This window comes from Erigeron canadensis, chromosome 4 (assembly GCF_010389155.1).
Source record: "Erigeron canadensis isolate Cc75 chromosome 4, C_canadensis_v1, whole genome shotgun sequence".
Taxonomy (NCBI): Eukaryota; Viridiplantae; Streptophyta; class Magnoliopsida; order Asterales; family Asteraceae; genus Erigeron; species Erigeron canadensis.
This window is the reverse complement of record NC_057764.1, coordinates 34,083,623-34,109,521: the sequence shown is the minus strand read 5'-3', so window position 1 is coordinate 34,109,521 and position 25,899 is coordinate 34,083,623. Positions and strand designations below refer to the sequence as shown.

The window sequence follows — 25,899 nt, the reverse complement described above, 5'->3', positions numbered from 1 at the left end:
TATAAAGATATTAGATAGAAATATTTAAATTAATTAATAATGAGATAGATAGTTTTGATTAATATGGGTGTAAAATATTTTAAGGATATATTGGGTAGATTTAATGTGTGGGTTAGGAATGTGTTGAAAATTAAGAGTAATTTGGGTATTTTAAAGGTAGAGAGTTGAAAAAAGAGAAGGGAACTTTGTTTATTAATATAGTATAGATATAGATATAGAAGATATAGATAGATAGATAACAAGTTTTCACTAATTAGGGACTTTTTTTATTCATTCTATACAAATCAATTTCCCTAAACTGATCACAAGGTTTATCTCCATCTATCCTGCCAAGTCTCCCTGATGCCACCCAGGTTGTACCTCCGCCTCCCATAACTGCTTCTGCTAGCTAGACGATAAGGCCCATGCGAGTTTCCTTTGTTCATCGTCGGTCAAGTGATCGTCCTGTCAAGTGACCTTTAATCCAAACTGTTATTAACATATACTGTTTGTATGGATGACATTGATGGTTCTCTAAGTAACGTATTGTAATTTCTAAGTGCCGTGGGTTTTCCTCTAGTATAATATAACACATGATCACGAGCCTACGCCATCATGTAGAAGTAGAACTCGTGAAAACACTAATGTCTCATTATTATATTCCACAATCAATAATCGTGTAAGCAATTAAAACAATTTACAAATATACGATTAATACATACATTACATACAACATTAGAAATAAACATAAACCTCAGAGTGGTCGCTTACAAAGTATCATTAGCAAGCCACCTAACAAACATGTTCAAACATTCTTTAGGTTTGTATTCCCCAGCGGCGTGACCTCCTCCCTTCAATAATTAGAGATATGTATAACTTTTAAAACAAAGAAGCATAACCAAAAAAAGTTTTTTTCGAGATCTATTATTTAACATATATCGAGCAAATTTCAAATCAAACGTAGGGATTGTTATGTACTAATGGAAAAATTTTGGGGTAGATTTTCTCACCTTTACAGTAGCGAATATCAGGCTGTAATCGGTCCCATTTATGTATTTCATGGTGTATCTGCAGAAAATAGTGTCAACGAATTAGTACTTTTTTTTTTAACCTTTTTTGCATTAATTTTGTCAAGGCGGTTCTGAAATGACAACTCAACTAACCCTGCTACTTGATCATCAACAAACCAGGGTCTCCAATCATCTACGACTGGCAAGTTTAGCGATTGAATCCAGTTCAACGTACCCAAATGTGGGATAGTCATGTCATGATCTCCACTGTTCAAATAAAGAGAAAAAAATAGGCACAAGGTGGTAAATTATTCTAAGCACTAAAGATCTCCAAATGCTACATGTAACATTAAGACGGCCCTATTAGAGGTTATTACCTAAACACAAGAGCTCGGCATTTTTTATCAGTAAAGTGTCTATGATAGCCAACAACACTCGGGACATTGCCTGTGTAAGACGGGTTTTCCATAGAAATATAACCTTGTATGCTTTTATTGCATCGCACCCATTCGATATTGTTGAATTCCTGTTGGCTATGAGATCAGTTTCATACTTTTATACATGGTTATCATGAAAATGTCTGCAACTTGCTGTTAACTACAAACCTCATGGATGTGAAGAGCTTCTCGCACATCGTTTCTATTAGCCCAAGCAGCTGTATATTCATCCTTGTCATCCTAGAATGACAAGTTTCAGTATGATCTATATAAAATTTACTAAAGAAAAAAATATTTTGCAAATGAAAGGAGAGAGATCGAGAGCGGGGGAGAGTAATACTCGACACCATCGTTTCTGAAGTTGAGGTAACGACCAAGTATCCAAAGAGGTCTTGTGAAGACCTCTTAAGTCCCTCCTAGAGAGATCAGATTTTATGGTATTTGAAGTGTCACAAACAGGCTCTAAAATCTGGTGAATGTTAATTCGTTCAAGACACTACAGAGCAAAAATAGAAAATTGGGTATTAAAAATGAATATAAAAGCAGAAGATGAATAATTGGCTAATAAACCAAATCAGAATTTAGCTCTGGTACCTTATCTACCGTTTGAAGAGCATGTATGCACAGACTGTTGTTGGGATCTACATTCAAGTACTCTCCACCGCAATTTTCTTTAGCAGACTGCAAAAATGTATAACTTATAATTCATGAGCACATTTCAGCTTTCTTTGGTTCAAGCAGAACCTCGGGAAGGTGTAATAAAATGATGTCTGGGCGCATACTAGCTAGACTATATAAGTTCAAATACTCAAAACAGACAACTCAAATGTAATTGATCTATTACCTTGTAGATTGCATCTGATAAGAGTGCCATATCATGAGCGAATGGGATTCTTGAATTATAGTCGCCACTTGTATCTGTGAAAGGATTACCGACCATATACCCCTGAGTACCGTAAAATAAGTGTATAAGTACCGTGTAGCCTTTGGTCCACAAGTATCTTTACCTACCCCATAACCTGTTGGACATGGGTTCAAGTACTGTCGTGAACATCATTTGTGAATTTTCTCAGTTTATAAGCACGTGGTAACATTTAGACCGTTTGAAAAGGAGTGAATAAGTGCTCCATAAGAAATTTAGCTGTAACTTTTATTCAAGTGCTGAAATGATCAAATCTAGTGCAATTTATAAGTTAATGCATGAACATCAGAACATGTGCTCATTGTAATTAGCATTGTAATTTACAAATGAAATAAGCTGTCATGTATCAGCCTATATTTATATTAGTATAATTAGAGGCTTCTTGATGTAAATTTATGTTCTATAATAAGATAATCGAATGATAAATTTGTACCTTGATGTTCATCGGTGGCTCTTCGCCAATTTCATTTCCTACAAAAGGTTGAAACAAGAAGCTGAAACATACATATCTTAATTTGTCTTTCTTAAGTAAGACTTTATTTAGTTCAAAGACCCTTGGCGGGCTAGTAGTAAATAGTTCCAATGGCAAGGACCAAAAGTCTTTGGGAGTACCGTTATAGATTTCTTGAACGATAAGTGGCACAATTATGCCACTGTAGGAATCACCGCCTACATACAATGGATTGCTGAGAAATTTAGGATGGTCCACAAGCCACTGCAAGGTAGACATAATAAGCAAATATCCATCTTAGTTTGTTATAAAACCGATAAATTGCATTTCGATCCAGTGTAGAAATTGTGTGCAATGATTGTTGACAAGGCCAGTATAAATCATAAGTAAGAATTCCATTTTGAAAGGATTGTAATTTTACTACATGTGTGTCCACCATCAAATAAGTACATGTCACTTGTCTATGGGAAAATGGAATTATGATTTCTTTTACCAGGAAAATGACAGTATACCTTCCTCAGAAAACTGTAAGCCAGCTTTGACGCTAATGTATCATTCGTTATGTAACTTTCAGGACTTTTTGCATAGGAGAATCCAGACCCAGCAGGCTGATCAAGAAATATAATGTTGGCCACCTAAAAGTAATGATTTCATTACGTCAAGAAAGTTAGTATTGACAGCCTGACATGTTTATTAGAAACGTTATGAGAAACATTAGTCATGAAATCATTACATCCTTATCTAAGTAACTGAGCACATTTTGGCAACACTAAGTAAACAGGGTAACATTAGCCGTTGGGGTGATAGCCCAGTGGTTAGGGAATTTTCCCACTTTGTGGTTTCTTTCCAAGGGTCAAGGGTTCGAATCCTGCCACAAGCAAATGTGGTGAGGGGGCCTTAGCAACGCTATACCCATCTACAAATGTGAGAACAACCCTTTACGGCGTTGTCAGGATTCAAACCCGGTTTGGACCCACCGAAGTTGAGGGTGTTAGCCATTAATTCGCTCTGCCTTTCAAAAAAAAAAACAGAGTATCATTAATTACACACCTTTGTCCAACTATAAGGGACTAACTTAAGTATCGGATTCTCTAAAGTGGAGATTGCATAGTTAATAGTGACCGGGCCTGCACACAACGTACGATCGAAGTTTCAGATAGATATACATTTATAAAGCAGCGTTGCAATGTTTTGCTAATAATGAAAGGTTAACAACGTATTAAAAAAGTTCTGCTAGCAAATTTGGTATTTTCTAATTCAAAAATTAAACAGTCCTGGATGTTGTCTAGTAGTAGTCCTGAATGAAAAAATTATATATAATGTAGACAGGACTAAAGGTGAATAAATTAAACTCTACTGTTTTAAACCAAATGATTATATAAAAAATAAAAAAGTTATTTTTGTAAAAATGCAAGGGAATACCTATTTGAAACATAAGTGCAGAAATAGAAGAGCAACCAGGGCCTCCACTTAACCAGATGATGAGAGGGTCATCTTCTGGGTTCCCTTCGGACTCAATGAAGTAGTAAAATAGCTGCACGTCGTCAGACGCTCCTACCCCGATGTAACTTCAACCACATTGTTGGCATAAAATATATACTCGCCGTAATTATAGACCAAAGTTTAAAAGAAGAGTAGTCATAATTAAATGGAAATTAATTAAGTATGAGCTTACCCAGTTTCAAGTGTGAATGGAAGATCACCATCCAAGCCTGGCAGTGTCTTGACCAAAAACTGCGACTTGATGCCATCCAACGAAGCTAACAGAAGAAATACAGCAAACAACATCGGACTGAAATAACTGTTGCTGGGCTTGTGGTAGTGCTTCCAAGGTAGAAGACGAGATCGTGATTGTAGATTTGTAGTACTCGTAGTAGTTTAGTCTCATTTTGCTTTTTATACATATAATATATGGAAAATGAAAACTCGTAGATTCTAGGCCGATATCTATCGCTAGTGCAAATATTATCCATATCTATACTACATTTTACATTTAGTCCTTAAAATTACAAAAATTGTTATAAATCAATTTTTTTTATTATATTGAAAATTTTCATTTAAAATACTTATAATATCCACTTGAAATATCTATAGTACTCTTAATGAACTTAATTTACAATATTTTCACTTAACTATTAAAATATTATACACCACCCCTTTTTACTTTTACATTAATAACCACAATACTAACGTCGCTGTGGACACCCGCCACTACCACCACCGCCTTCACAACTACACACCGCATTACACGGATGTAACTAGTATTATAATATCAATATGCATTTGGCACTATCATTCATAAACATCTGAAGCAATTACAAATTTACAATAATGATCAATGGAGAAGGAGACTCCAAATAAGTGGTTCATTGAGAAAATCAATATTCACTAGCTACCCATTATTAATACCCGAAAAGATGAAACTTGTATCGTATCAAATCGGGAAGAAAACCGATCACACCTATGATCTATCTCCCCCCTATGACCGATCATCCATTAAGACCTATCACCCCACTAGCTACCCCTTATTAATACCCGAAAAGGCGATGCCCGTACTGTATCAAAAAATCATCAAAAGTATATTGAATGACCTCTCTAATGAAAGAGCATAAAAGTTTGTAAACACGCGTATAACTTTTATAATTTATCGATGTACGATTTTTGAGATAAATTTTTTTTTGAATAAATTAAAGGAATAAAATATATATACAGGATAGAAAAAACAATGAGTAATTAAAATTTGAGGAGAAAGAGGAAAATGAGTGACTGAGATTTGGTCATCTTGTTTTTGTTTTTTTTAACATGATCTCAAATTAACTCACCCAAAGATTGAATATTCAGAAAGAGTATATCGCTTCAACATAAGTGTAAGGGTTTAGTCACTGGATGACTAATGTATTTTTTCTCATTTAAATGGTTGTCCATTGAACTCATTATTAGTATATATCACCCACATACTTTTCTACTTTTATCATGGTTGACGACCGATTAAACTTAATTTTTACTTTCCTTTTTTTAAAAAAAATATTAGTTTCTGCTTTTCTCTATGGGTATGCTCTTGAGTTTTGTTTTAAAAGAAAAGGAAAAGATTGTAAAGGATTTTAAAACTATTTGGGTTCTTGAGTTTTATTTAAGGGAAGAAGAGAAAAGAAGGGAAAAGATTTGGAAGGAGAATTCTATAGAATTTGTTAAAGATATTTTCCTCTCACTTTTGGGATGATTTGGAAGGAAGGAAACTCTACCCCTTCTCTTCCATTCATCCCTCTTCTCTTCTTTCCCCTCTACATATAAACTCAAGAACACAAGCTATATGTTTCTCCTTCATCTCTATCAATCATCATATATTGATAACATGGCAGCAAATAGATTCAATCATCACTAACAAATACAAGAAGCAACCCCCAAAATCAAAATCCAACGAGAAATCAAAACTCAACAACCCCAAAAATCGAAACCCAACAACCCTCAGTCCCATAACATAAGTGGTTGATGGCGGTTTTACGTCGTCTAATGGCATAGAACGAGTTCCAAACCCGAACCGCTCAGCCCCCGAAATCAAAACCCATCAGCCTATGTTCATCCAAATAAAAATGGGTATTTCGGGTTCTCTTTTAATAAGCGGCGACGAAGGTGGTAGTGCTTTTGGTGATATGAAACGAATTTGATGATTGTTCATCCAAATAATCTGGTTACTTTTTTCCGACGAGATTATGGTATAAGAGAATAAGAAAAGGATGAGAGGAAAATGAAGATTTTCATTTTTTGTTGGGGTAGAAAGTGGATAATGATATTAAGAAGATGGTTTTAAAACTTTTAAGATAGGTATAATGGAAGTTCACTAATAAACTCAAACTAATGAATTTTTGATGGAAAAAAAACGAGCATACTCATAATATTTAACCTATCAGGTCAAATAAAAAAAACCATATAAAAAATTAAAAAGTATATGAGTGATACATATCAATAATTCAATTCAATGAGTAACTATTGTAAGTAAAGAAAAATACATTGGTTATCCAGTGACTAAACCCTAAACGTAAACAATGATCTCTATCCATATTGGATGATGATTCACTCAAGTTGAATATAACTTCAGGCGTAAAGTTAGAAATATCATAATCCTTGAATTGAAATAAAAGGACAATATTTAAAGATCATTTTTATATCTGAATCTTTGATTTTTATCAAAAGGTCAAGATCTTTCCAACTTTACCTCTCAAGTTGGATAACTCGAAAGGATCTCCTTCCATTCCTATTTCCAAGGTGATTACATAATGATGATGATCTAGATTATAAGTATATTTATTTTAGAATACTTGGTGTAATCCATAAAGTATATTTATGGTGGTTTTTCAAAAGATTTTTGCTAAAAAATATATTAAAATGTGTAAGAAGTTTCTTTAAAAAGCTTTTTATTTCAATGGAAAAAAACTTTTAGAAACTAATTGAATAAAATTTAACATTTTAATGTAGGAATAGGGTTTACATCCAATTACCTTTTTTTTAGGGTTAAGTACCTTAAAATGTAACTGAATATAACCAAATGTCTATAGTATCATAGTAGGAACGAACTAAAGTTTTGGACATTGTATGTTAACAACTTGATAAATTATCCAAATTATGTAATATGACATACGTGACAACCCATATGAGCTATTACGTGCAAGTTTTTGATTGGTCGTCTGATAGTTAGTTCCCACTAGAGACATTTGATTTGCACATTTTTACTAAGTTCTTAACATTCAATATACCGTCTGATAGTTAGTTCCCACTATAGACATTTGATCATAGTTACATTTCGGCGCACTTAACTTTTTTTTTTTAGTATGAAAACATGACCAATAGGTTGAAGAATATAAGGCACCACTTATTTTAACTTTACACTATCAAATGTGCTTTAGAGTATTATATTGTACAATATCGTGAAATTATTTTAAAATATTCCTAAAATACCATAATCACCCTTAACACATTAGACACACATCTTATATACAATCACGTCTCTATTTATCACACATACACATACATCAATACCACCACCGTCTATTATCACCGTTAGTCGCCACCCCACCGCCACCACCACAACCACCAATCGTCGTCGCAGTCATTGCATTGCCAATGCCGCCACTACCGCCAGACACCACCACGACCGTCATCGCCACCACCAACGCCACCATTACACCGCTGCATCGTACGAGTACCCTTCTAGTTATCATAATCATAGTTGCTAGACTCGTACGACTCACTAGTCGACTCGTACGAGTCAAGTCAAAACAAAGGAAAAACGAGTTGACTCGATTGACTGACTCGAAAATGTCCTGACTCGCAATTTTTGGAGACGAGTCGACTCGGAAATTCGTCTGAGTTTGGCTAAAAGAAGAAAACTGGGTCACCCAAAAAATTGAAAATAAGAAGAAATTTTAGCACAAGATTTCACTTTTCTTTTAGATCTGTTGATGGTTATCTCATTTCATTCTCCATTAATGATCTTTTCTTTTCTTTCTCTCTCTATAAAATTGAGTCGATCTATTCAATCTGTCTCTCACTTACTGTGTGTTTATGGAAGATGAAAGGATTTTCAGACACTGATGTTCCTTTTCAATTTGTTTTTGTCTTCTTTTAGTTAACTTATTGTATAATAATAGTCTCTTTATACCCCTAAAGTTTTCTAGTGTTTACAATTTGATTATAAGTTATAACTTTGAGTTTTAGTTTTCTATTTATAATGTATTTCTATGACATAAGATATAGTTATTATTATGTATATTATAACTAGTATTCATTTTATACCACTAAAAGTTTAATTGTAATTATCTCTATAATAAGCTATAAAAACTTATATAATTGAAGTTTATGGATAGAATATAAAAGTTAAATATAAAAAACAAATAACGTTTATATCTACTAATATCTTGACTCTTACGATTCGAGTCACGAGTCAGAAAATCAAGATTTTGAGTCGAGTCAAGATTCACGAGTCGACAACTATGATCATAATATACTAAAAAGTAATATGTAATGTACACGTCTCTATGCATATGGTACAACATAGCTTATTTATGTTTTTCTTTTTTTTATTTAATATGAATTTATAAGTTTTTTATGCATGAAATGTACAAGTTCTTATAACATATAATAATTTTTACCAATTTTTATTTTAACCACCTAAAGTTTCTATCTTTGACTTTATATCCCGCATTAAAGTTTTCGTTTTCAATTTTTTAACACTAAACTTTTGGGTTCTCATGTTTCATCAAACAACTTTACACAGTTACGGTCTTACTTTTAAACATTTGGTATTGATTATTTGCAGCCGTCATTTAATATATATAACGTTTTTAATATATAATAACTTTTATCATCATTACGTTTTACATTCACGTATAATACAATTATTGTTTATATTTTATACATCTTATTATTCCTTTATATTTTTTTATTGTTATTGTTACTATTTAATTGTCTTTTTCTATAATTTCAGTTTGAATTATTGAGATAAATTTGGGTTCAAAACATTACCGTGTAAAAAACTTATTTTGCTGTTACACGTGGATACAATAACTATTCATATACTCCGTACTAGTTAGCAACTTCTCAAACCAATCAATAATTGCCACATACACTTATTTTTTAAAAAGCTAGCCATACAAATTCATATCGCATATTTACATTATCTATACTCACAATCAACTTATGAAAATAGTAATAATAATATAACAAAAAATTTAATCACAAAAAAATGTTTACGTAAAATTTTTATAAACTTTTGTGTTATCATTGAAAACCATTATAATTGTTTTCTTCTTTTTTTTTTATTCTCTCTCCTTACTTGTATGGTTATCCGCGTAAGTTTATAAACTATGTTTGTAAAAAAATTACTCTAACAAAAATAAAAATAGTATATGTAAGTAATGTAACCATTGTAATAGTAAAAAATATATAAATAAAGTCGCATGGATGTCTGTTTATGTGAAGTCTCTCATTTGATGGTTTAACCCACAAGTGTAGAATACGACAAGTCAAGTATGCACTAGATTGGACTAGTATTATAATAAATTTAAATGCAAGAATATATATAAAGTAATACGTAACTTAAGCAATATAAAGATAAGCAAGTAAAGTAAATGGTGAGACACAATGTAATTTTCAAGTGTATTTTATTTATTGATGTTAAATAAAATACAAGGTTGTTGCGGAACTAAGATATTACAAAGTAATTATCTAAAAAACCTTATGAATTACAAGTGATCTAATATTTGCTAAATAAACTCTTTTGATCGAAATACTTAAAGTTGTGAAGTATAACTGTTTAGATCGAGAATATTTAAGCAAAGGCACCAAATTGCAAAAGTGTAATTTGGATGAGGGAAATGACTTGGTATTTATAGGCAAAAAGAATAATATAATATTCTGTTTGCCGTACAAATATGGTTGCATGCATTTAAGGAAACTACTTTAATTACTTAAAAGGAATTAAATGCATTGGTTAAAGTACAAGAATAAAGTCACTTGATAGTAACTTGTCTTCTAATTAACCAACCACCTTTACACGAGTGTAAGGCTTTTAACAAAGGACAAATGGATTGTCTGGGTAAAGGCATGTAAAGGCATAAAGTCAATTCCTCGTAATCAGTGTTCAGACTTGTAAGGTCTAAAACACTGTCAAGGACTGCAGTCAGGAGATCTGATAAGTCTGCCAGTGAGCTCCGCTATTTGTCAGACTTCTTTCTTCAGACTTCAGTCTTCGACCAGTTAGGAGATCTGATAAGTCTGCCAGTGAGCTCTGCTATTTGTCAGACTTCTTTCTTCAGACTTCAGTCTTCGACTTCAGTGAGAATGTTCTTCAGTGGAATGATCTTTGACTGGAGTGAAGTCCAGTGAACCAATCTGGTGGAATCTAGGCTCCTGTACAAGCAACGGTTCACTGGTCTTCTCATAATTTATGAACAAATCTTCAGAAAGCTCCAGTAGCTTCGTCTGGAGCGAGTCCAGTAAATCTGGACCTAACAGTTTCTTTTATTAGATTATTTTTCATTTTTTTAATCATTTATTAGTATATTAATCTATAAGCATTTATATGAAGGTTATTTTAGATTAAAAAAAAGACAATTTAATATTTCTGATCTCTGCTAAACAGTTGTAGTTGTTTATAAGCGTGTCTGATAATCCTTTTTTCCGTCATATTTTTACCTAGGGGTTTAATATCTGCGGGTGTAAGTAACTTTTATACATTTCCTGTTGTATGAATGTAACTTTCATTTAGTTCATTATATGTAAGTAACCCGCTAGACTGAACGATTAATGTAAAATTGTATATGTGGCAAACCATATAAGCTGCCACGTAGAAGTTTTTGATTGGTCAACATAAAAGTTTTACATTAAACGTTCAATTTGGCGGGGTTATTTACATACAATGAACCAAATGAAAGTTACATTCACACAACAGAAAAAATATACAAGTTACTTAAACACCCAGATACTTAACCCTTTTACCTAGTATTACGTTGCATTTGGTTTTTTTTATTCCTTTATTAGTATATTTGATTTGTAATGGTTATTTTTAAGAGTAATTTTAAATAAGAAAACACTTGCCACCTGAGTAATCACAAACCAATTGGGGACATATAACACCTAAAGGTCAGCTTTTAAGTAGTCTTTTACACTTTTTTCTGTTCTTCATGTTGAATTTTATATTAGCATTATGGTACGCTTAGTATCATACATTTATTTACGTTTATTGTTATGTATGTATCATTGATCATATATATATATATATTTTGCAATCTACCTATTATTATATTTCTCGGGACAACATCTGCTTAAGAATACTAGTTATATAATATATATATATATGTGAAAAGGGAATATAAAGTTGTCCAGTACCTAAGGGGGAGGGAGCTGAAGGAGGGAGATGGAGAGGGTTGAGGGAGATGGAGAGGGCTTCGGATGCCATGGCCGCGAGCTCACAGGGAGATGGGTGGCGCGAGCTTGGAGCTCGCTGGGAGATGAGGGGGGAGGTTGAAGACAGGGACCAGAAGTGGCAACTTTAGAAACCTTGATCATGACCGTTGGAGGATCAGAAGTGAAAGAAAGAAAGATCCAGGGACCAAACTTGACATGTTGCTGAAACTTTTATTTTCTTTTGTTTTTTTTTTTGAGCTGCTTATTAAATCCCAATTAATCCCAATTTTTTGCTTAGTTTTTTTTTAAACTATATAAAATGAATAAGTCTTTTTTGTTTTTCTTGTTCAATTTTTTTTTTCAACCTTTTTTTTTTAACATAGTATAAACTATTTTTTTCTAATTATGTAGTATTTTTACTTTTATTATGTAATGTGTTTTTTAATATTACGTAATGTGTTTTGTTATTAATAAAACATATAAATTAAAAAATTGGTTAATTATGTAAAGTTTATAGTGTTGGGGATAAATTATGAAAATTTGAAGAAAAAGTTCGGAGCTTCGGTTGCCACTAAAAAAGGTTGAGAAAAAGGTTAGAAGGTTGAAATAAGGTGGAGTAATTTGATTGGATGGTTGAAGAGAGATGGAAAGGTTCAACCTTTCGGCTCCCTCCTCCCTAAGCTTAGTGAGGAACCCCTCACATAATAATATTTTATTATTTCTTGTTTAATGAATAAATGCATGGGCCCCCATGATTTTTATGGATTAAAAAAACAATATGTGAGTGTTGCACACCTAAGCTTAGATAACCGACAGCCTTATATTCCCATCTCCCTAAATATATATATATATATACTAAAAACCAATGTAAAATATATAAGTTAATATGCACAAAGTACAAAATTTTATATTTTTGTCAGTTAATAATTTTACCCTGTACTTTCTCTCTTTTCAAACTTATCACCTTAAAATTTTTATTTCTTTTCACTTTTTTCTCTAATCACAATTTTTGTTTTAATTTTTTGACACCAAACTTTTGAGTTCTCATGTTTTTATTATACAACTTTCACACATGTACGGTTTTACTTTTAAATAGTTAGTTTTGGTTATTTTCTTTCGTTTCGTTATATATATAACGTTTATATATATCTATATAAATATTAAAACAGTAGTTATCCTAGCATTTTAAAGCATTATACAATTTAAAGCTATTTTTAAAAATTGCCACATAGGTCTTTATCCTATGTGGTATCTCTATATTTTTTTACAATATATAAATCTACAAAATTATATTATCTAAAACTATTAAATAAAATAAAAATAGAATCTACATATAAACAAAATCTTTAAAAAATAAAAGTAAAAATCACATTCTATATCCGTATGAATTTAAAATCTATTTTTAAATTGGAAAATATTTGGTTTTCAAATTATTTATTTCTTAATCTTACTATCCAATATAACCAATATTATATATCACATTGTAATATAGTTTTTTATCCTTTTCGTGATGGTGATTTTACGTTTTATAAAAAACTATTATCAATTACAGGTGAATTCAACGTAACTTGAATCATAGGTTTGTTATTTGTAATCTAATTATAATTTGAATTTGATTTCTAACTATATTTAATTAAAGCTTTTCAACTTTTACGAATTTTATTATTTGATGAAATAAGTTTCATGAAACTATTTTCTTTGAAAGAGTGTGATGAAATTCTAATAAGCCACATATCACTTTGCAAAAAATAAGAGATCGTTATGATTTTACATTACATTTACATTTTAACTTCATTTTATGTTCATTAGTATTGCATGAAGTATAATATGTGATAGTTAATATAAATATTTAATAATGTATGTTTTTATATAAATGATTTTCATAAATAATAAGAGTTATATTTTGAATTTATCTATTTCAATAAATGTAAAAATTTCCATTTAATGATAATATAGATTTATATGTATATGCCTAAATAATGTATAGTTGTTAAAAGTAATTATAAATATTCATATAACTAAAACAACATTTTTAAATAGCCGCACATCGTGCGGGTAAAATAACCTAGTGTGTATATATATATATGGAGGAAGGGAATATGAGGCTGTTAGGCACCCAAGTTGGGTGAAAAACCCCTCACATGCCTTTTTTAAAAGGTAAAAATCATGAGGGGCCATGTATTTATTTAAAGTATTAAAATATTAGTATGTGAGGGGTTTTTCATCCAAGTTGGGTGCATAACAGCCTCATACTCACTTTTCCCTATATATATATATATATAAATCGTAATTTTCTTCATTGTCACATCATACATTTATGAAATATTTAAAGCAAGACATTACATTACATCACCATCGTCAATGTTATTGTTTGCTTCAAGTTCTTCCATCTTATTATTCTTAATGTTCTTATACATTTATTTTTATGATGGTTACATATTTTTTGTAGCTGCTTGCTTCTTTTTTTTTTTTTTATAAAAATTTTGGGTTCGAAGTTAGACATAAATGTATTTCTATTACACTAATAATATTATGTATTGTTTGTATCCAAAACTTCATCATGTAAAAAACATGTTATGGCCGATGAATTCATTGTCACGTCATACATTTATGAAATATTTAAAGTAAGACATTACATTACATCACCGTCGTCATTGTTATTGTTTGCTTCAATTTCTTCCATCTTATTATTCTTAATGTTCTTATACATTATTTTTATGATTGTTACATATTTGTGTAGCTTTTTTTTTCTTTTTAATTTTGGGTTCGAAGATTGGACATAAATATATTTATATTACACTAATAATATTATGTATTGTTTGTATCCAAAACTTCATCATGTAAATAACATGTTCTGGCCTATGAAGTTGGTGACAATTAGTAAGATCTTTTGACCTTGAGGTATTCCAGTAAGGTTCTTACACTTGTAGAGTTGAATTATTTGAAGTCTATATAAAAAAAATCAAATTCACCAAAGAAAAACCTTTTAAATAAAAAAGTATGTCTACGGTAACAAAAGCTTTTTAAGACCATGAGAAAAATAAGGTCCCACCTCCTTGCCAGTCTTGACTCCAAGCTTCAAATTATTTTTGATTGATACACCATACTTGTGCAATACTGGTTTTTATAGTCAGCTACTCAGCTGTAAAACTTAGATATTGTGGTACATTAATCAAAAATAGTGATACGAATATCACTTCCCATATAAATAACAGTTAGTTTTGGTTTTGAACAAAATTCTCAAAAAAACACACAATGATTCTTCAAGTCAAATACAAAACTTTCACTTAAAATAAGACTATAAAAGAGTTTAATGCACACATTGATTTTAGAACTAGATACACATTAGTAAACCAAACAAAGTTCAATGCGCTAATCCCATATTGTTTTTTGAACGTACTAATCCCACTTTCTTATAGTCAATAGAATTACAATATTTCTCAAAACTAGTGCTTACACATTATGTATACTGCATCCATTCGGGTTAACAATGGTGAAAACATATGTATGAATACAAAGGACAATGATACAACATAAGAACCGATAATCGAACTCTTCATATTATTATTATTACTTATAATGTATCATTGACAAACCATCTCATAAGCATGGTTAAACATTCTTTAGGTTTGTACTCTGGAGCCGTGTGACCTCCTCCCTTTCATGATACAGAAGACCATATAATATTAATCAAAGATCATAAAAGAAAAGTTACTTTCAGTTCATATAAATTGCAAAATAGTCTTTCTCTACTCACTGGTACTCATGTTCAATATTTCATGGGACAAAGTATAACCAGCTAAAAAGAAGTTTTTAGATAGATTTCTCACCTTTACAGTAGCAAATGTTAAGTTGTAGTCATCTTTCGAGTATTTAATCATGTATCTGCAAAGAATACCAAGAAACACATATGAGTAGCCTAGTACCGAAAGGTAAATAGATTTACCATTTATCTTGATGATAGGAGAACTAACCCAGCTACTTGTTTGTCGACAAACCAGGGCCTCCAATCATTTAGGACCGATAAGTTTAGTGATTGAATCCACTTCAGTGTACCCAAATATGGAACAATCATATCATGATCTCCACTGTTCAAATGACGAATGCCAAAGGGTATGAATATTTTACCTTAAAGATCTCTATATTTTATATGTAGACGTGGGTAAAACCTATAAAAGGAACCGGTTTCAAATTTGAGGATGGTGAGAGCAAGTATAATACCTATATATAAGAGCGCGGCAGGTTTTATCAGCAAAACGTCGATGATAATCAACGGTACTCAGAACATTATGTGTATAAGATATGGCTTCCTCGCCATAATTGAATAACAAGGTTTCATTGCATCGAACCCACTCAATATCACTAAATTCCTGTTCGACATTGGATTATTAACCACATAATAAACATAAAGATGGTCAGAAACTCGTTATGGACTACAAACCTCACTAATGTGAAAAGCTTCTCGCACATCTCTTCTATTAGCCCATGCACAGGAATATAGATAGTTGTCATCCTGCAATAGGTATAATTAAACAAAAGCTACACAAGAAGCCTACAGTATAAGGGTTATTGATTCTTCTACTATTCGGGGAATCATGTAGTTTGGACTGCAGACACATACTGAGAGAGAGAGGAGGTGAGAGTAATACCCGACACCCTTGAATCTGAACTTCAGGTAACCCCAAAATATTGCCAGAGGTGTTGTCCAAAGCTCTTAACACCCTTCTGAAGAGATCATATTTCAAGGCATTTGTAGTTTCACACTGAGGCTCTAAAATGTGGGGCTTGTAAATTTGTCCAATGCACTACAAATTAGAAAGAAAAAAAAAAAAAAAAAAAAAAAGATGAAGAAGAAACAATTCAAATACTCAGATACATTCAGGTAAACTCCCTGGCAGTTTCATTGTTAGCTAATAATCCAATTATAATTTAGCACTTCTACCTTATCTAAAACTATAAGCTCATGAATGCACGGACCATTGTTGGGAGCCACATTTAAGTAATCGCCATGGCAATTTTCATTGGCCGACTGCAAATTTATGGAACTTCATTTTACAAGGTATGGCATCTTTGTTTGGTACAAATGACACTTAGTATTAAGTTCAACCACTAAACAATAGTGGTATACTCAAATATACTTGTTACCTTATAGATTGCATCCGATAAGAGTGCCATTCTGTGAGCAAATGGTATTTTTGCATTATAATCGCCACTTGTATCTGTTATAGGATTGCCAAGGATGTACCCCTAATTTGGAAAAAGTATATCAGCTGAACTGATCAATGAAAATGTTAGGCAAACCTTTTTTCAATTGTTGGAATGAGCCTAATGCACTTACAGTTGTTCAATTTACTATTGTAAAAGACAAAATAAAACAAGAACATAACTGAGAATTTAAATGATCCATGTAATTAAAAAACACGTACTTTGAGATTGATCTTCATCCCTTCTTTGTCTTTGTTACCTACAGAAGTCAGATGCAAGAACCTCTTACTTTAAGTTCAAACATATAATCGCTCTTAAAAAAGAACGCTTTTTTGTTAATAGAAGCTTGGTTGACTGATTAATCAGACATTTATTTTTCATAACCAGCTAGATGCCAAGGGCATAAAGTATTTAGGAGTACCATTATATATTTCCTGGACGATCATGGGTAAAACTATGCCCATGTAGGAATCACCACCAAGATATAAGGCATTGTTGAGAAATTTAGGATGATCCACAAGCCACTGTCAGGTTAGATGAATCAAGCAAACATTTATCTTAGTTTGTATCTAAAAAAAGTAGTATCTACCTTTAAAAAAATGCATCCGTGATTTGTTAGTGAAGTCATAAAGATACTATGCAAAGGAAATGGAAGCACTAACTCTCGACTTGTGTTAAAACGAAGAAAAATTTTGCAAAAGTAAGTCCCTTTATTAAGAAATCTCCATACCTTCTTCAAAAAATTGTATGCGTGCATCGCTGACATTGTATCATTAGTTATGTAAGCATGGGGAGATCTTGCATAAGAGAATCCAGAGCCAGCAGGTTGATCAAGAAATATTATGCTGGCTGCCTGAAATGTACCGGTCATCTCATAAAGTTGTTAACATTTGAAAATTAGTGACTCGACGTTGTTTACATTAAAAATTGAAAAAATGAAAATCAAAAACAGTTTAATGATTAGGTACCTTTGTCCAACTATAAGGGTTTATTTCAAGTATCGGATTCTCCAAAGTGGACTTTGCATAGTCAAATGTGAACGGGCCTGCAAATAACGACTAAACTTACTTGGTAACATGACTAAAGAAGAATCACTTCCAATTTATAACTGTTGAAGATGCTTTAGCAATAGGACCCAATGAAATACCTATTTCAAACAAAAGGCCAGAAAGAGCAGAACAGCCCGGGCCTCCAGTAAGCCAAAGCATGAGAGGGTCCTCTTTTGGGTTCCCTTCAGACTCAATGAAGTAGTAAAACAACTGCACATCATCCAGGTCTCCTACCCCAATGTAACTTTTGTTGTCTAAAGAGTTAGTATATCCACAATATCTTTGTATGGATACATAAACAAATTCTCGGATTTTAAAAACAGCAGAGTTCTGTTTAGAAGAATTTAAGATTGGTTCTTACCCAGTTTCAAGCGTGAAAGGAAGATCGCCATCAAAGCCTGGCAGTGACTTAACACGAAACTGTGACTCGATCACATCCAACGAAACTATCAGAAGAAATACAAGCAACAACATTTGACTTATTTGACTGCTGGGCTTCTTAAAGAGGTTCCATTTTTGAAGATGATATTGTGATAGTGGTTTCATGGTGCTAATAATCTGCATTTCACTATAACTTCAAAGAAAAAGATGTATCAATTGCAGATGTTGAAAAAATTTCATACTTCAACGATAATAGTGAAAAATGTATACTCAATATATAAGTTGAACCATTGAAAAAGTTTTAGCAAATACTTTAGACCCGAAATCATAACTTTGGCAGAACACTGAAACCTTGTGCTAACAAGATATCCGCAGAACTAAAAACTTCCCAGAAATGTTTTATTATCGTTCTTAGAAGATATTAAGCTTGCAAAGAAATGAGAAGTGGCATTACTTATTTATTTATATATCTATAATTAAGAAGAAGAAGGATGCAAACTTAGTAAGAATCTCATACAAAATAAAGCAGAACATATATGATCAAATATACATACTTAGTACTAAGGATATATTTAATAAGCAGCATACTATATATATTAGAAATGGGGGATGGTTCACACTTAAGCGTAGGTATCGAACAACCTTATATTCACTTTTGCCATTTAGGATATATATTTTTTGAACTAAGCTTAGTCAAGTGTTAGCCCGGAATGGCGAGCGTTTTTGGCTTATTGTAGTGGTTTTTCCGTGGCCGTTTCCAACCACTCCTCCCAGCTATGATATGGCAGGATTCGAACAGACAGAGTAAGAGCTACACAGTAGCTCTATCACCACGAATGACCCGGATGGCTTCAAAAGCTGAATTCAAAGATAATCAAATATTAAGCTGTTGAAGATTAGAGATCCATGACATTGTTTGAGTTATAGTTAAGCAGAATGATAGTTTTTGTGGCCTGTCTCGTTCCTGATAGATTTGAGTTGTTTTATTTTGTGGTTTGATGTTGACTTGAGTGGTCCTGTGACTCTGAGTAGTACTAGAGTACTAGGAAACAATGAGATAATTGGTAGTGCTAAAATTTTTTTATTACGAGTATTATTTTTCTAGGCAAACGTGAAATGAAATAAAAACGTGAAATGAAATGAAAACAGCCAAAAAACAAAGTCACTTCCTAGCCCCAATCTAGACCCCAAACTCCAATCATTTTTACCAAACATACCTTTAAGATTTAAAATATAAGATTCATCCTAAATGTTTTATAAAGCAGTGGAGATATATAAATCACAGTTACTTTTGGTTTTGAACAAAATTCGCAAAAAGACACAATGATTCTTCAAGTCAAATACGAAACTTCAACTTAAACATATCAGCATCTAAGAACAAACACACACACACAAAAAAAAAACAATTTCCAACTCCAAAATCCTTAAACCCTCAAAAACCTATGCATCATCATCTATACAAACACCATCACCTTGATACCCATTACCCAAAACAAGAATCTTGTCCCAAACATCTTCGCTAACCGGAACAACCGACAACCTGGGTTGTCTAAACAACCCAAAATCCTTTTTATCAATTTTCAACTCCACTTTCATTTTCTTCAAATCAACCACTCTCCTCATCTCCCCGACCGCTTTCACATCGACAAGCCCGTTCCCTTTATCGTCCTCGTACCATTCACGAATAACGGTCACGACCCCGACTATCTGGGGAGACTTGGTCCCCGAATGGTAAAAGAAACAAAGGTCGTTTAGACGGAAGGATTTTAAGTTTTTGATTGCTTGGTGGTTTTTAACTCCGTCCCAATTTGAAATGCCTTTGTTTTTTGCTTGGTCTTCCCATGACCATTTCCCTGGTTCTGTTTTTATTAGCCAATAGTTTTTTTCTGATTTCCCCATTTTATTTTATTTTTTTTATCCTTGTTTATTTTGCAGGGGTTTTTTCTGCTTTATAAAGGATGTTTGAGTTTTGGCGGGAACTGTGGCTGATTTGGCGCCTTTTAATTTATGTTTTGCGTATAAGTAAAAACTTTCGAGGCATTTGAGTATGTGATTAAAGCTTTTGAACACTTTTCAACTTTTTTACTCGGTTTTTTATGTATTTGTTTTTTTTTCTTATACAATTAATGAGCCAAGTAATCGAAGTTAAAAAAGGATAACACAATAGGGGGAAAAAACAAAGTCGGATACAAGCAAGCAACAACAAATACAAACAAAAATGGAAACATATAATAGCAATATAATCAAAGTTAGATACATACAATAGCAAAACAAATTACACATAGTAAAGATTAAAAGTTGGATTTAGTAATCTTAAAAAAGTAAGAGTTTAATGCACCTTGTAAAGATTCTAGGATTGGATACACAATTACACATTAGCAAACAAACCAAACAAAGTATAATGCACCAACTCCGTTTTGTTATAGTCAATAACATTACAAAATTTCTCAAAACTAGTGTTTACACATTGTGTATCCATTCGGGTCTAAGAATGGTGAATACACAGGGCATAATACAACATGCAACACAAAAACCAAAAATCTAACTCTTCATATTATTATTACGAGTACTACTTATAATGAATCATTGACAAACCATCTCATAAGCATGGTTAAACATTCTTTAGGTTTGTACTCTGGAGCCGTGTGACCTCCTCCCTTTCATGAAACAAAAGGACCAACAATCAAAGATCATAAAAGAAAAGTTACTTTCAGTTCATAAAAATTGCAAAATAGTCTCTCTAGTCTACAAGTCTCTTAAAAAAAAGAAATGAAGTTTGGGACTAAAGTCTTGTTACTTTTAAGGAATGGTCAAAATTTCTTAAGTGGTACACTCATGTTCAATTTTTCATTGGACAGAATAAAACCAACTAAAAAGAAGTTTTTAGGTAGATTTCTCACCTTTACAGTGGCAAATGTTAAATTGTAGTCATCTTTCGAGTATTTTATCATGTATCTGCGAGAATGCCAAGAAACACATGAGTAGCCAAGTACCGAAAGGTAATTAAACACATTTACCATTTATCTTGAATTCTTGATAATAAGAGAACTAACCCAGCTACTTGTTTGTCGACAAACCAAGGTCTCCAATCATTAAGAACCGGTAAGTTTAGTGATTGAATCCACTTAAGTGTACCCTAATATGGAACAACCATGTCATGATCTCCACTGTTCAAATGACGAACGCCAAAGGGTATGAATATTTTACTTAAAAGATCTCTATATTTTATATGTAGATGTGGGTAAAACCTATAATAGGAAGCGGTTTTAAATTTGAGGATGGTGAGAATAAGTATAATACCTATATATAAGAGCGCGGCAATTTTTATCAGCAAAACGTCGATGATAATCAACGGTACTCAAAACATTATGCGTATAAGATATGGCTTCCTCGCCATATTCGAAAAACAAGGTTTCATTGCATCGCACCCACTCAATATCACTAAATTCCTGCTGGTCATTGAATTATTAACCACATAATCAATATAAAGATGGTTAGAAACTTGTTATGGATTACAAACCTCACTAATGTGAAGAGCTTCTCGCACGTCTCTGCTATTAGCCCATGCAGAGGAATATATATAGTTGTCATCCTGCGATAGGTATAATTAAACAAAAGGTACACAAGAACCTTACGGTGTAAGGGTAATTGATTCTTCAACTATTTGGGGAATCATATACTTTGTACTGCAGACAAATACTGAGAGAGAGAGAGAGGGGGTGAGAGTAATACCCGACACCCTTGTTTCTGAACTTGAGGTAACCCCAAAATATTGACAGAGGTGTAGTCAAAAGCTCTTAACGCCCTTCTGAAGAGATCAGATTTCAAGGAATTTGTAGTGTCACAATAAGGCTCTAAAATTTGTGGCTTGTAAATGTGTCCAATGCACTACAGATTTATAAAAAAAAAGGAAAGCAGTTTAAATACTCAAATACATTCAGGTAAACTCCCTGGTAGTTTCATTGTTCGCTAATAATCCAATAAGAATGTAGCATTTTTACCTTATCTAGCACTATAAGCTCATGAAGGCAACAACCATTGTTGGGAGCCACATTTAAGTAATCACCATGGCAATTTTCATTAGCCGACTGCAAATTTATGGAACTTCATTTTACAAGTGATGGTATCTTTGTTTTGTACAAATGGCACTTAGTAGTAAGTTCAACTACTAAACAATTGTGATACACTCAAACATATTTGTTACCTTATAGATTGCATCCGATAAGAGTGCCATTCTGTGAGCAAATGGTATTCTTGCGTTATAATTGCCACTTGTATCTGTTAAAGGATTGCCAAGTATGTACCCCTAATTTGGAAAAATGTATATCAGATGAAGTGATCAATGAAAATGTCAGGCAAACCTTTTTTCAATTGCTGGAATGAGCCTAATGCACTTACAACTGTTCAATTTACTATCGTAAAAGATGAAATAAAACAAGAAAATAGCTGAGAAATTTAAATGATCCATGTCACTAAAAAAAGCGTACTTTGAGATTGATCTTTATTTCTTCTTTAACTTTGTTACCTACAGAGAACAGAAAGAAGAATCTGTGACTTTGAGTTCAAACATATAATCACTCTTAAGGAAGAACATTTTTTAGTCAACAGAAGCTTGGTGGAATGATTAATCAGACTTCTGTTTTTCATAACTAGCTAGCTTCTAAGGGCATAGAGTATTTAGGAGTACCATTATATATTTCCTGAACGATCATAGGTAAAACTATGCCCATGTAGGAATCACCGCCAAGATATAAGGCATGGTTGAGGAATTTAGGATGATCCACAAGCCACTGTCAGGATAAACATATCAAGCAAACATATATCTAAGTTTGTATCTAAAATAAGTAGTATTCACTTTCAAAAAAGTGCATATCGTGATTTCTTAGTGATGTGAAGTCACGAACATACTATACAAAGGAGATGGAAGCACCAAGTCTCAACCTATGTTAAAACGAAGAAAAAAATTGCAAAAGTAAGTCCTATTATTAGGAAAATCTCCATACCTTCTTCAAAAAACTGTATGCGTGCTTCGTTGACAGTGCATCATTAGTTGTGTAAGCATGGGGGGATCTTGCGTAAGAGAATCCAGAGCCAGCAGGTTGATCAAGAAATATTATGCTGGCTGCCTAAAATGTAATGGAAGTCTCATAAGGTTGTTAACATTTAGAAATTAGTGACTTGGTGTTGTTTATATTAAGAATTGAAGAAAACGACAATCAAAAACAGGTTAATGATTGGTACCTTTGTCCAACTATAAGGGTTTATCTCAAGTATCGGCTTCTCTAAAGTGGACTTTGCATAGTCAAAAGTGAACGGGCCTGCACATAACAACTAAACTTACTTGGTAACATGGCTAAAGAAGAATCACTTCCAATTAATAACTCAGTAGAACCCAATGATATACCTATTTCAAACAAAAGGCCGGAAAGAGCAGAACAGCCCGGGCCTCCAGTAAGCCAAAGCATGAGAGGGTCCTCTTTCGGGTTTCCTTGAGACTCAATGAAGTAGTAAAACAACTGCACATCATCCGGTTCTCCTACCCCAATGTAACTTTTGTTGTCAAAAGAGTTAGTATATCCACTATATCTTTGAATGATGAATAAAAACCATAAACATATTCTCGAATTTTAAAAACAACAGAGTTCTATTTAGAAGAATTTAAGATAGGACCTTACCCAGTTTCAAGTGTGAAAGGAAGATCGCCATCGAATCCTGGCAGTGTATTAACCAGAAACTGTGACTCGATTACATCCAATGAAACTATCAGAAGATATACAAAAAACAACATTGGACTTATTTGACTGCTGGGCTTCTTGAAGAGGTTCCATTTTTGAGGATGATATTTCGATAGTGGTCTCATGGTGCTAATAATCTGCATTTCACTATAATATCAAAGACAAAGATGTATCAATTGCAGATGTTGAAAAAATTTCATACTTCATCGATTATATATATATATATATATAGGGGACCCTTATTTTAAGAATCCATTTTTTTTTGTAAGAATCGTGAGAACTCCTAAATTCCATATTGGAAGACATGTTTTTTTTGTTCATTCACATGTGAAACGTTATAAAAACATATGTTGTAGGATAATTTTTTTTTTCAAAACCTTATATATAGCCGTTTGTCACATATGAACAAAAAACGTGAACAAATTTATTCACAAGTTCACAAAAGGCTACTTTGAAGGTTTCTTAAAAAAATTCCTTCTACAACATACATTTTTATATCATTTCACATGTGAATGAACAAAAAAAACATGTGAACAAACATATAATTTAAGAGTTCTCATTGTTCTTACAAAAAAATGGTTCTCAAAATAAGAAAACTCTCTCTCTCTCTCTCTCTATATATATATATATATAGGGTGAGGTTCATATGAGAATTGTTCACTTATGAACATAGTTATTATTAAATATAATCTGATATGTTCATACGTGAACGAATTTGTTAACATGTACATTGACATATGAATATCAAGTCATAATTTAGAGGTTCTCATAGTTCTTCCAATTCAAATGTTTCTCACATGAATCTTTTCCTATCCAATTTTTTCAATTAAGTAGTTGATAACCCCAAAATACCTCTTTCTTTTGTTCACTAATTTAAACATATTCACCTAAGAATCTAAGATACTATAATACTCTTAATGAAATTATTTACAACATAACTACATCAATCACTTTTATCATAGAATATTCACACGGCTGCTGCCGCCACCCGTCAACGCCGCCACCACCCGTTGTCTCCGTCGCCCCGCATCGCGTGGCATTTGTCTAGTCAATCATAGTGAAAATTGTATATTTAATATATAAGTTGAACCATTTAAAAAGTTTTAGCAAATACTTCAGACAGAAATCATAACTTTGGCAGAACACTAAAAACTAGTACTAACAAGATATCTGCAGCACTAATAATTTCCCCAAACTATCTCTTATGGTTCTCCAAAATTATTAAATTTGCAACTAAATGAGAAATGGCATTGCTTATTCAGTTAACTTAGTACTAAGTATACAAGCAGCATATTAAATATATTAGAAATTTTAGTATAAACAATGGAAAAATGTGAAGGGAAATGCAAGTGATAAACATACGGTAACAGCTTCACGGTAGTTCGATCACAACGAATGGCTTCAAAAGCTGGATTTAAAGATAACCAGATATTAAGCTGTTGAAGATTAGAGATATATCAAAATAAGGACCCCTCAACACCTCAAGAATCAAAAGATGGTACTAGGAAACAGTGGGACTAAATTTTTTATTCAGTTAATTGCAAGGTTGGTCCTCTCGTTTACACACTTTAGCAATAGGGTGAGGTCTCCCCTCTTGAGTATCATTGCAATTGGGTCCTTATTTTAAAGATTTTTTTCAAGATTGGTCTCTTTTTAACGGATGCCGTCAAGTCTTCATATGACCATCACATGCATGGGCAATATTGTCTTTTCATATAATACATAAGGGACCGCCATTGTTAATTGTAAGAACTCAACTCGACTTGACCATTTTTTTTTTTACACAAGTTGACTTTATTTGACCAATCCATACTTAGAAAATTTTTTGA

General features: G+C 32.5%; 4 protein-coding genes across 7 annotated transcripts; all 4 read right to left on the bottom strand.

The window, feature by feature from the left end:
- Positions 1–213: 213 nt before the first annotated feature.
- Positions 214–4,688, bottom strand: LOC122598399 (serine carboxypeptidase-like 10). 2 transcript variants are annotated; one of them, XM_043770998.1, is made up of 15 exons: positions 4,475–4,688; positions 4,222–4,367; positions 3,850–3,926; positions 3,312–3,434; positions 2,961–3,063; positions 2,782–2,819; positions 2,271–2,372; positions 2,021–2,107; positions 1,767–1,922; positions 1,595–1,666; positions 1,367–1,515; positions 1,143–1,256; positions 990–1,047; positions 751–830; positions 214–456 (listed from the first exon to the last, which is right to left on the bottom strand). In XM_043770998.1, the coding sequence occupies exons 1-15, from the start codon at positions 4,585–4,587 to the stop codon at positions 432–434; spliced, it is 1,443 nt and encodes a 480-aa protein (XP_043626933.1). In that variant the 5' UTR covers positions 4,588–4,688; the 3' UTR covers positions 214–431. The 2 variants fall into 2 exon arrangements, with proteins under 2 accessions (XP_043626933.1, XP_043626934.1); XM_043770999.1 differs by having other exon boundaries at positions 214–444.
- Positions 4,689–15,068: 10,380 nt separating this feature from the next.
- LOC122598398 (serine carboxypeptidase-like 1) lies at positions 15,069–19,371 on the bottom strand. 2 transcript variants are annotated; one of them, XM_043770996.1, is made up of 15 exons: positions 18,978–19,371; positions 18,316–18,528; positions 18,053–18,198; positions 17,874–17,950; positions 17,636–17,758; positions 17,327–17,429; positions 17,127–17,164; positions 16,846–16,947; positions 16,643–16,729; positions 16,350–16,505; positions 16,142–16,213; positions 15,922–16,070; positions 15,675–15,788; positions 15,531–15,585; positions 15,069–15,358 (listed from the first exon to the last, which is right to left on the bottom strand). In XM_043770996.1, exons 1-15 carry the CDS (start codon positions 18,995–18,997, stop codon positions 15,275–15,277), a joined length of 1,539 nt encoding a protein of 512 aa, XP_043626931.1. In that variant the 5' UTR covers positions 18,998–19,371; the 3' UTR covers positions 15,069–15,274. The 2 variants fall into 2 exon arrangements, with proteins under 2 accessions (XP_043626931.1, XP_043626932.1); XM_043770997.1 differs by lacking the exon at positions 16,643–16,729.
- A 404-nt stretch (positions 19,372–19,775) lies between these two features.
- Positions 19,776–20,234, bottom strand: LOC122597458 (thymocyte nuclear protein 1). Its single transcript, XM_043770048.1, has one exon. It carries the CDS (start codon positions 20,232–20,234, stop codon positions 19,776–19,778), a length of 459 nt encoding a protein of 152 aa, XP_043625983.1.
- Positions 20,235–20,737: 503 nt separating this feature from the next.
- LOC122596434 (serine carboxypeptidase-like 1) lies at positions 20,738–25,538 on the bottom strand. 2 transcript variants are annotated; one of them, XM_043769010.1, is made up of 15 exons: positions 25,433–25,538; positions 24,011–24,217; positions 23,740–23,885; positions 23,577–23,653; positions 23,339–23,461; positions 23,023–23,125; positions 22,823–22,860; positions 22,540–22,641; positions 22,337–22,423; positions 22,068–22,223; positions 21,856–21,927; positions 21,636–21,784; positions 21,389–21,502; positions 21,236–21,290; positions 20,738–20,992 (listed from the first exon to the last, which is right to left on the bottom strand). In XM_043769010.1, the coding sequence occupies exons 2-13, from the start codon at positions 24,211–24,213 to the stop codon at positions 21,472–21,474; spliced, it is 1,287 nt and encodes a 428-aa protein (XP_043624945.1). In that variant the 5' UTR covers positions 24,214–24,217; positions 25,433–25,538; the 3' UTR covers positions 20,738–20,992; positions 21,236–21,290; positions 21,389–21,471. The 2 variants fall into 2 exon arrangements, with proteins under 2 accessions (XP_043624945.1, XP_043624946.1); XM_043769011.1 differs by having other exon boundaries at positions 21,389–21,471.
- Between the last annotated feature and the right edge of the window lie 361 nt (positions 25,539–25,899).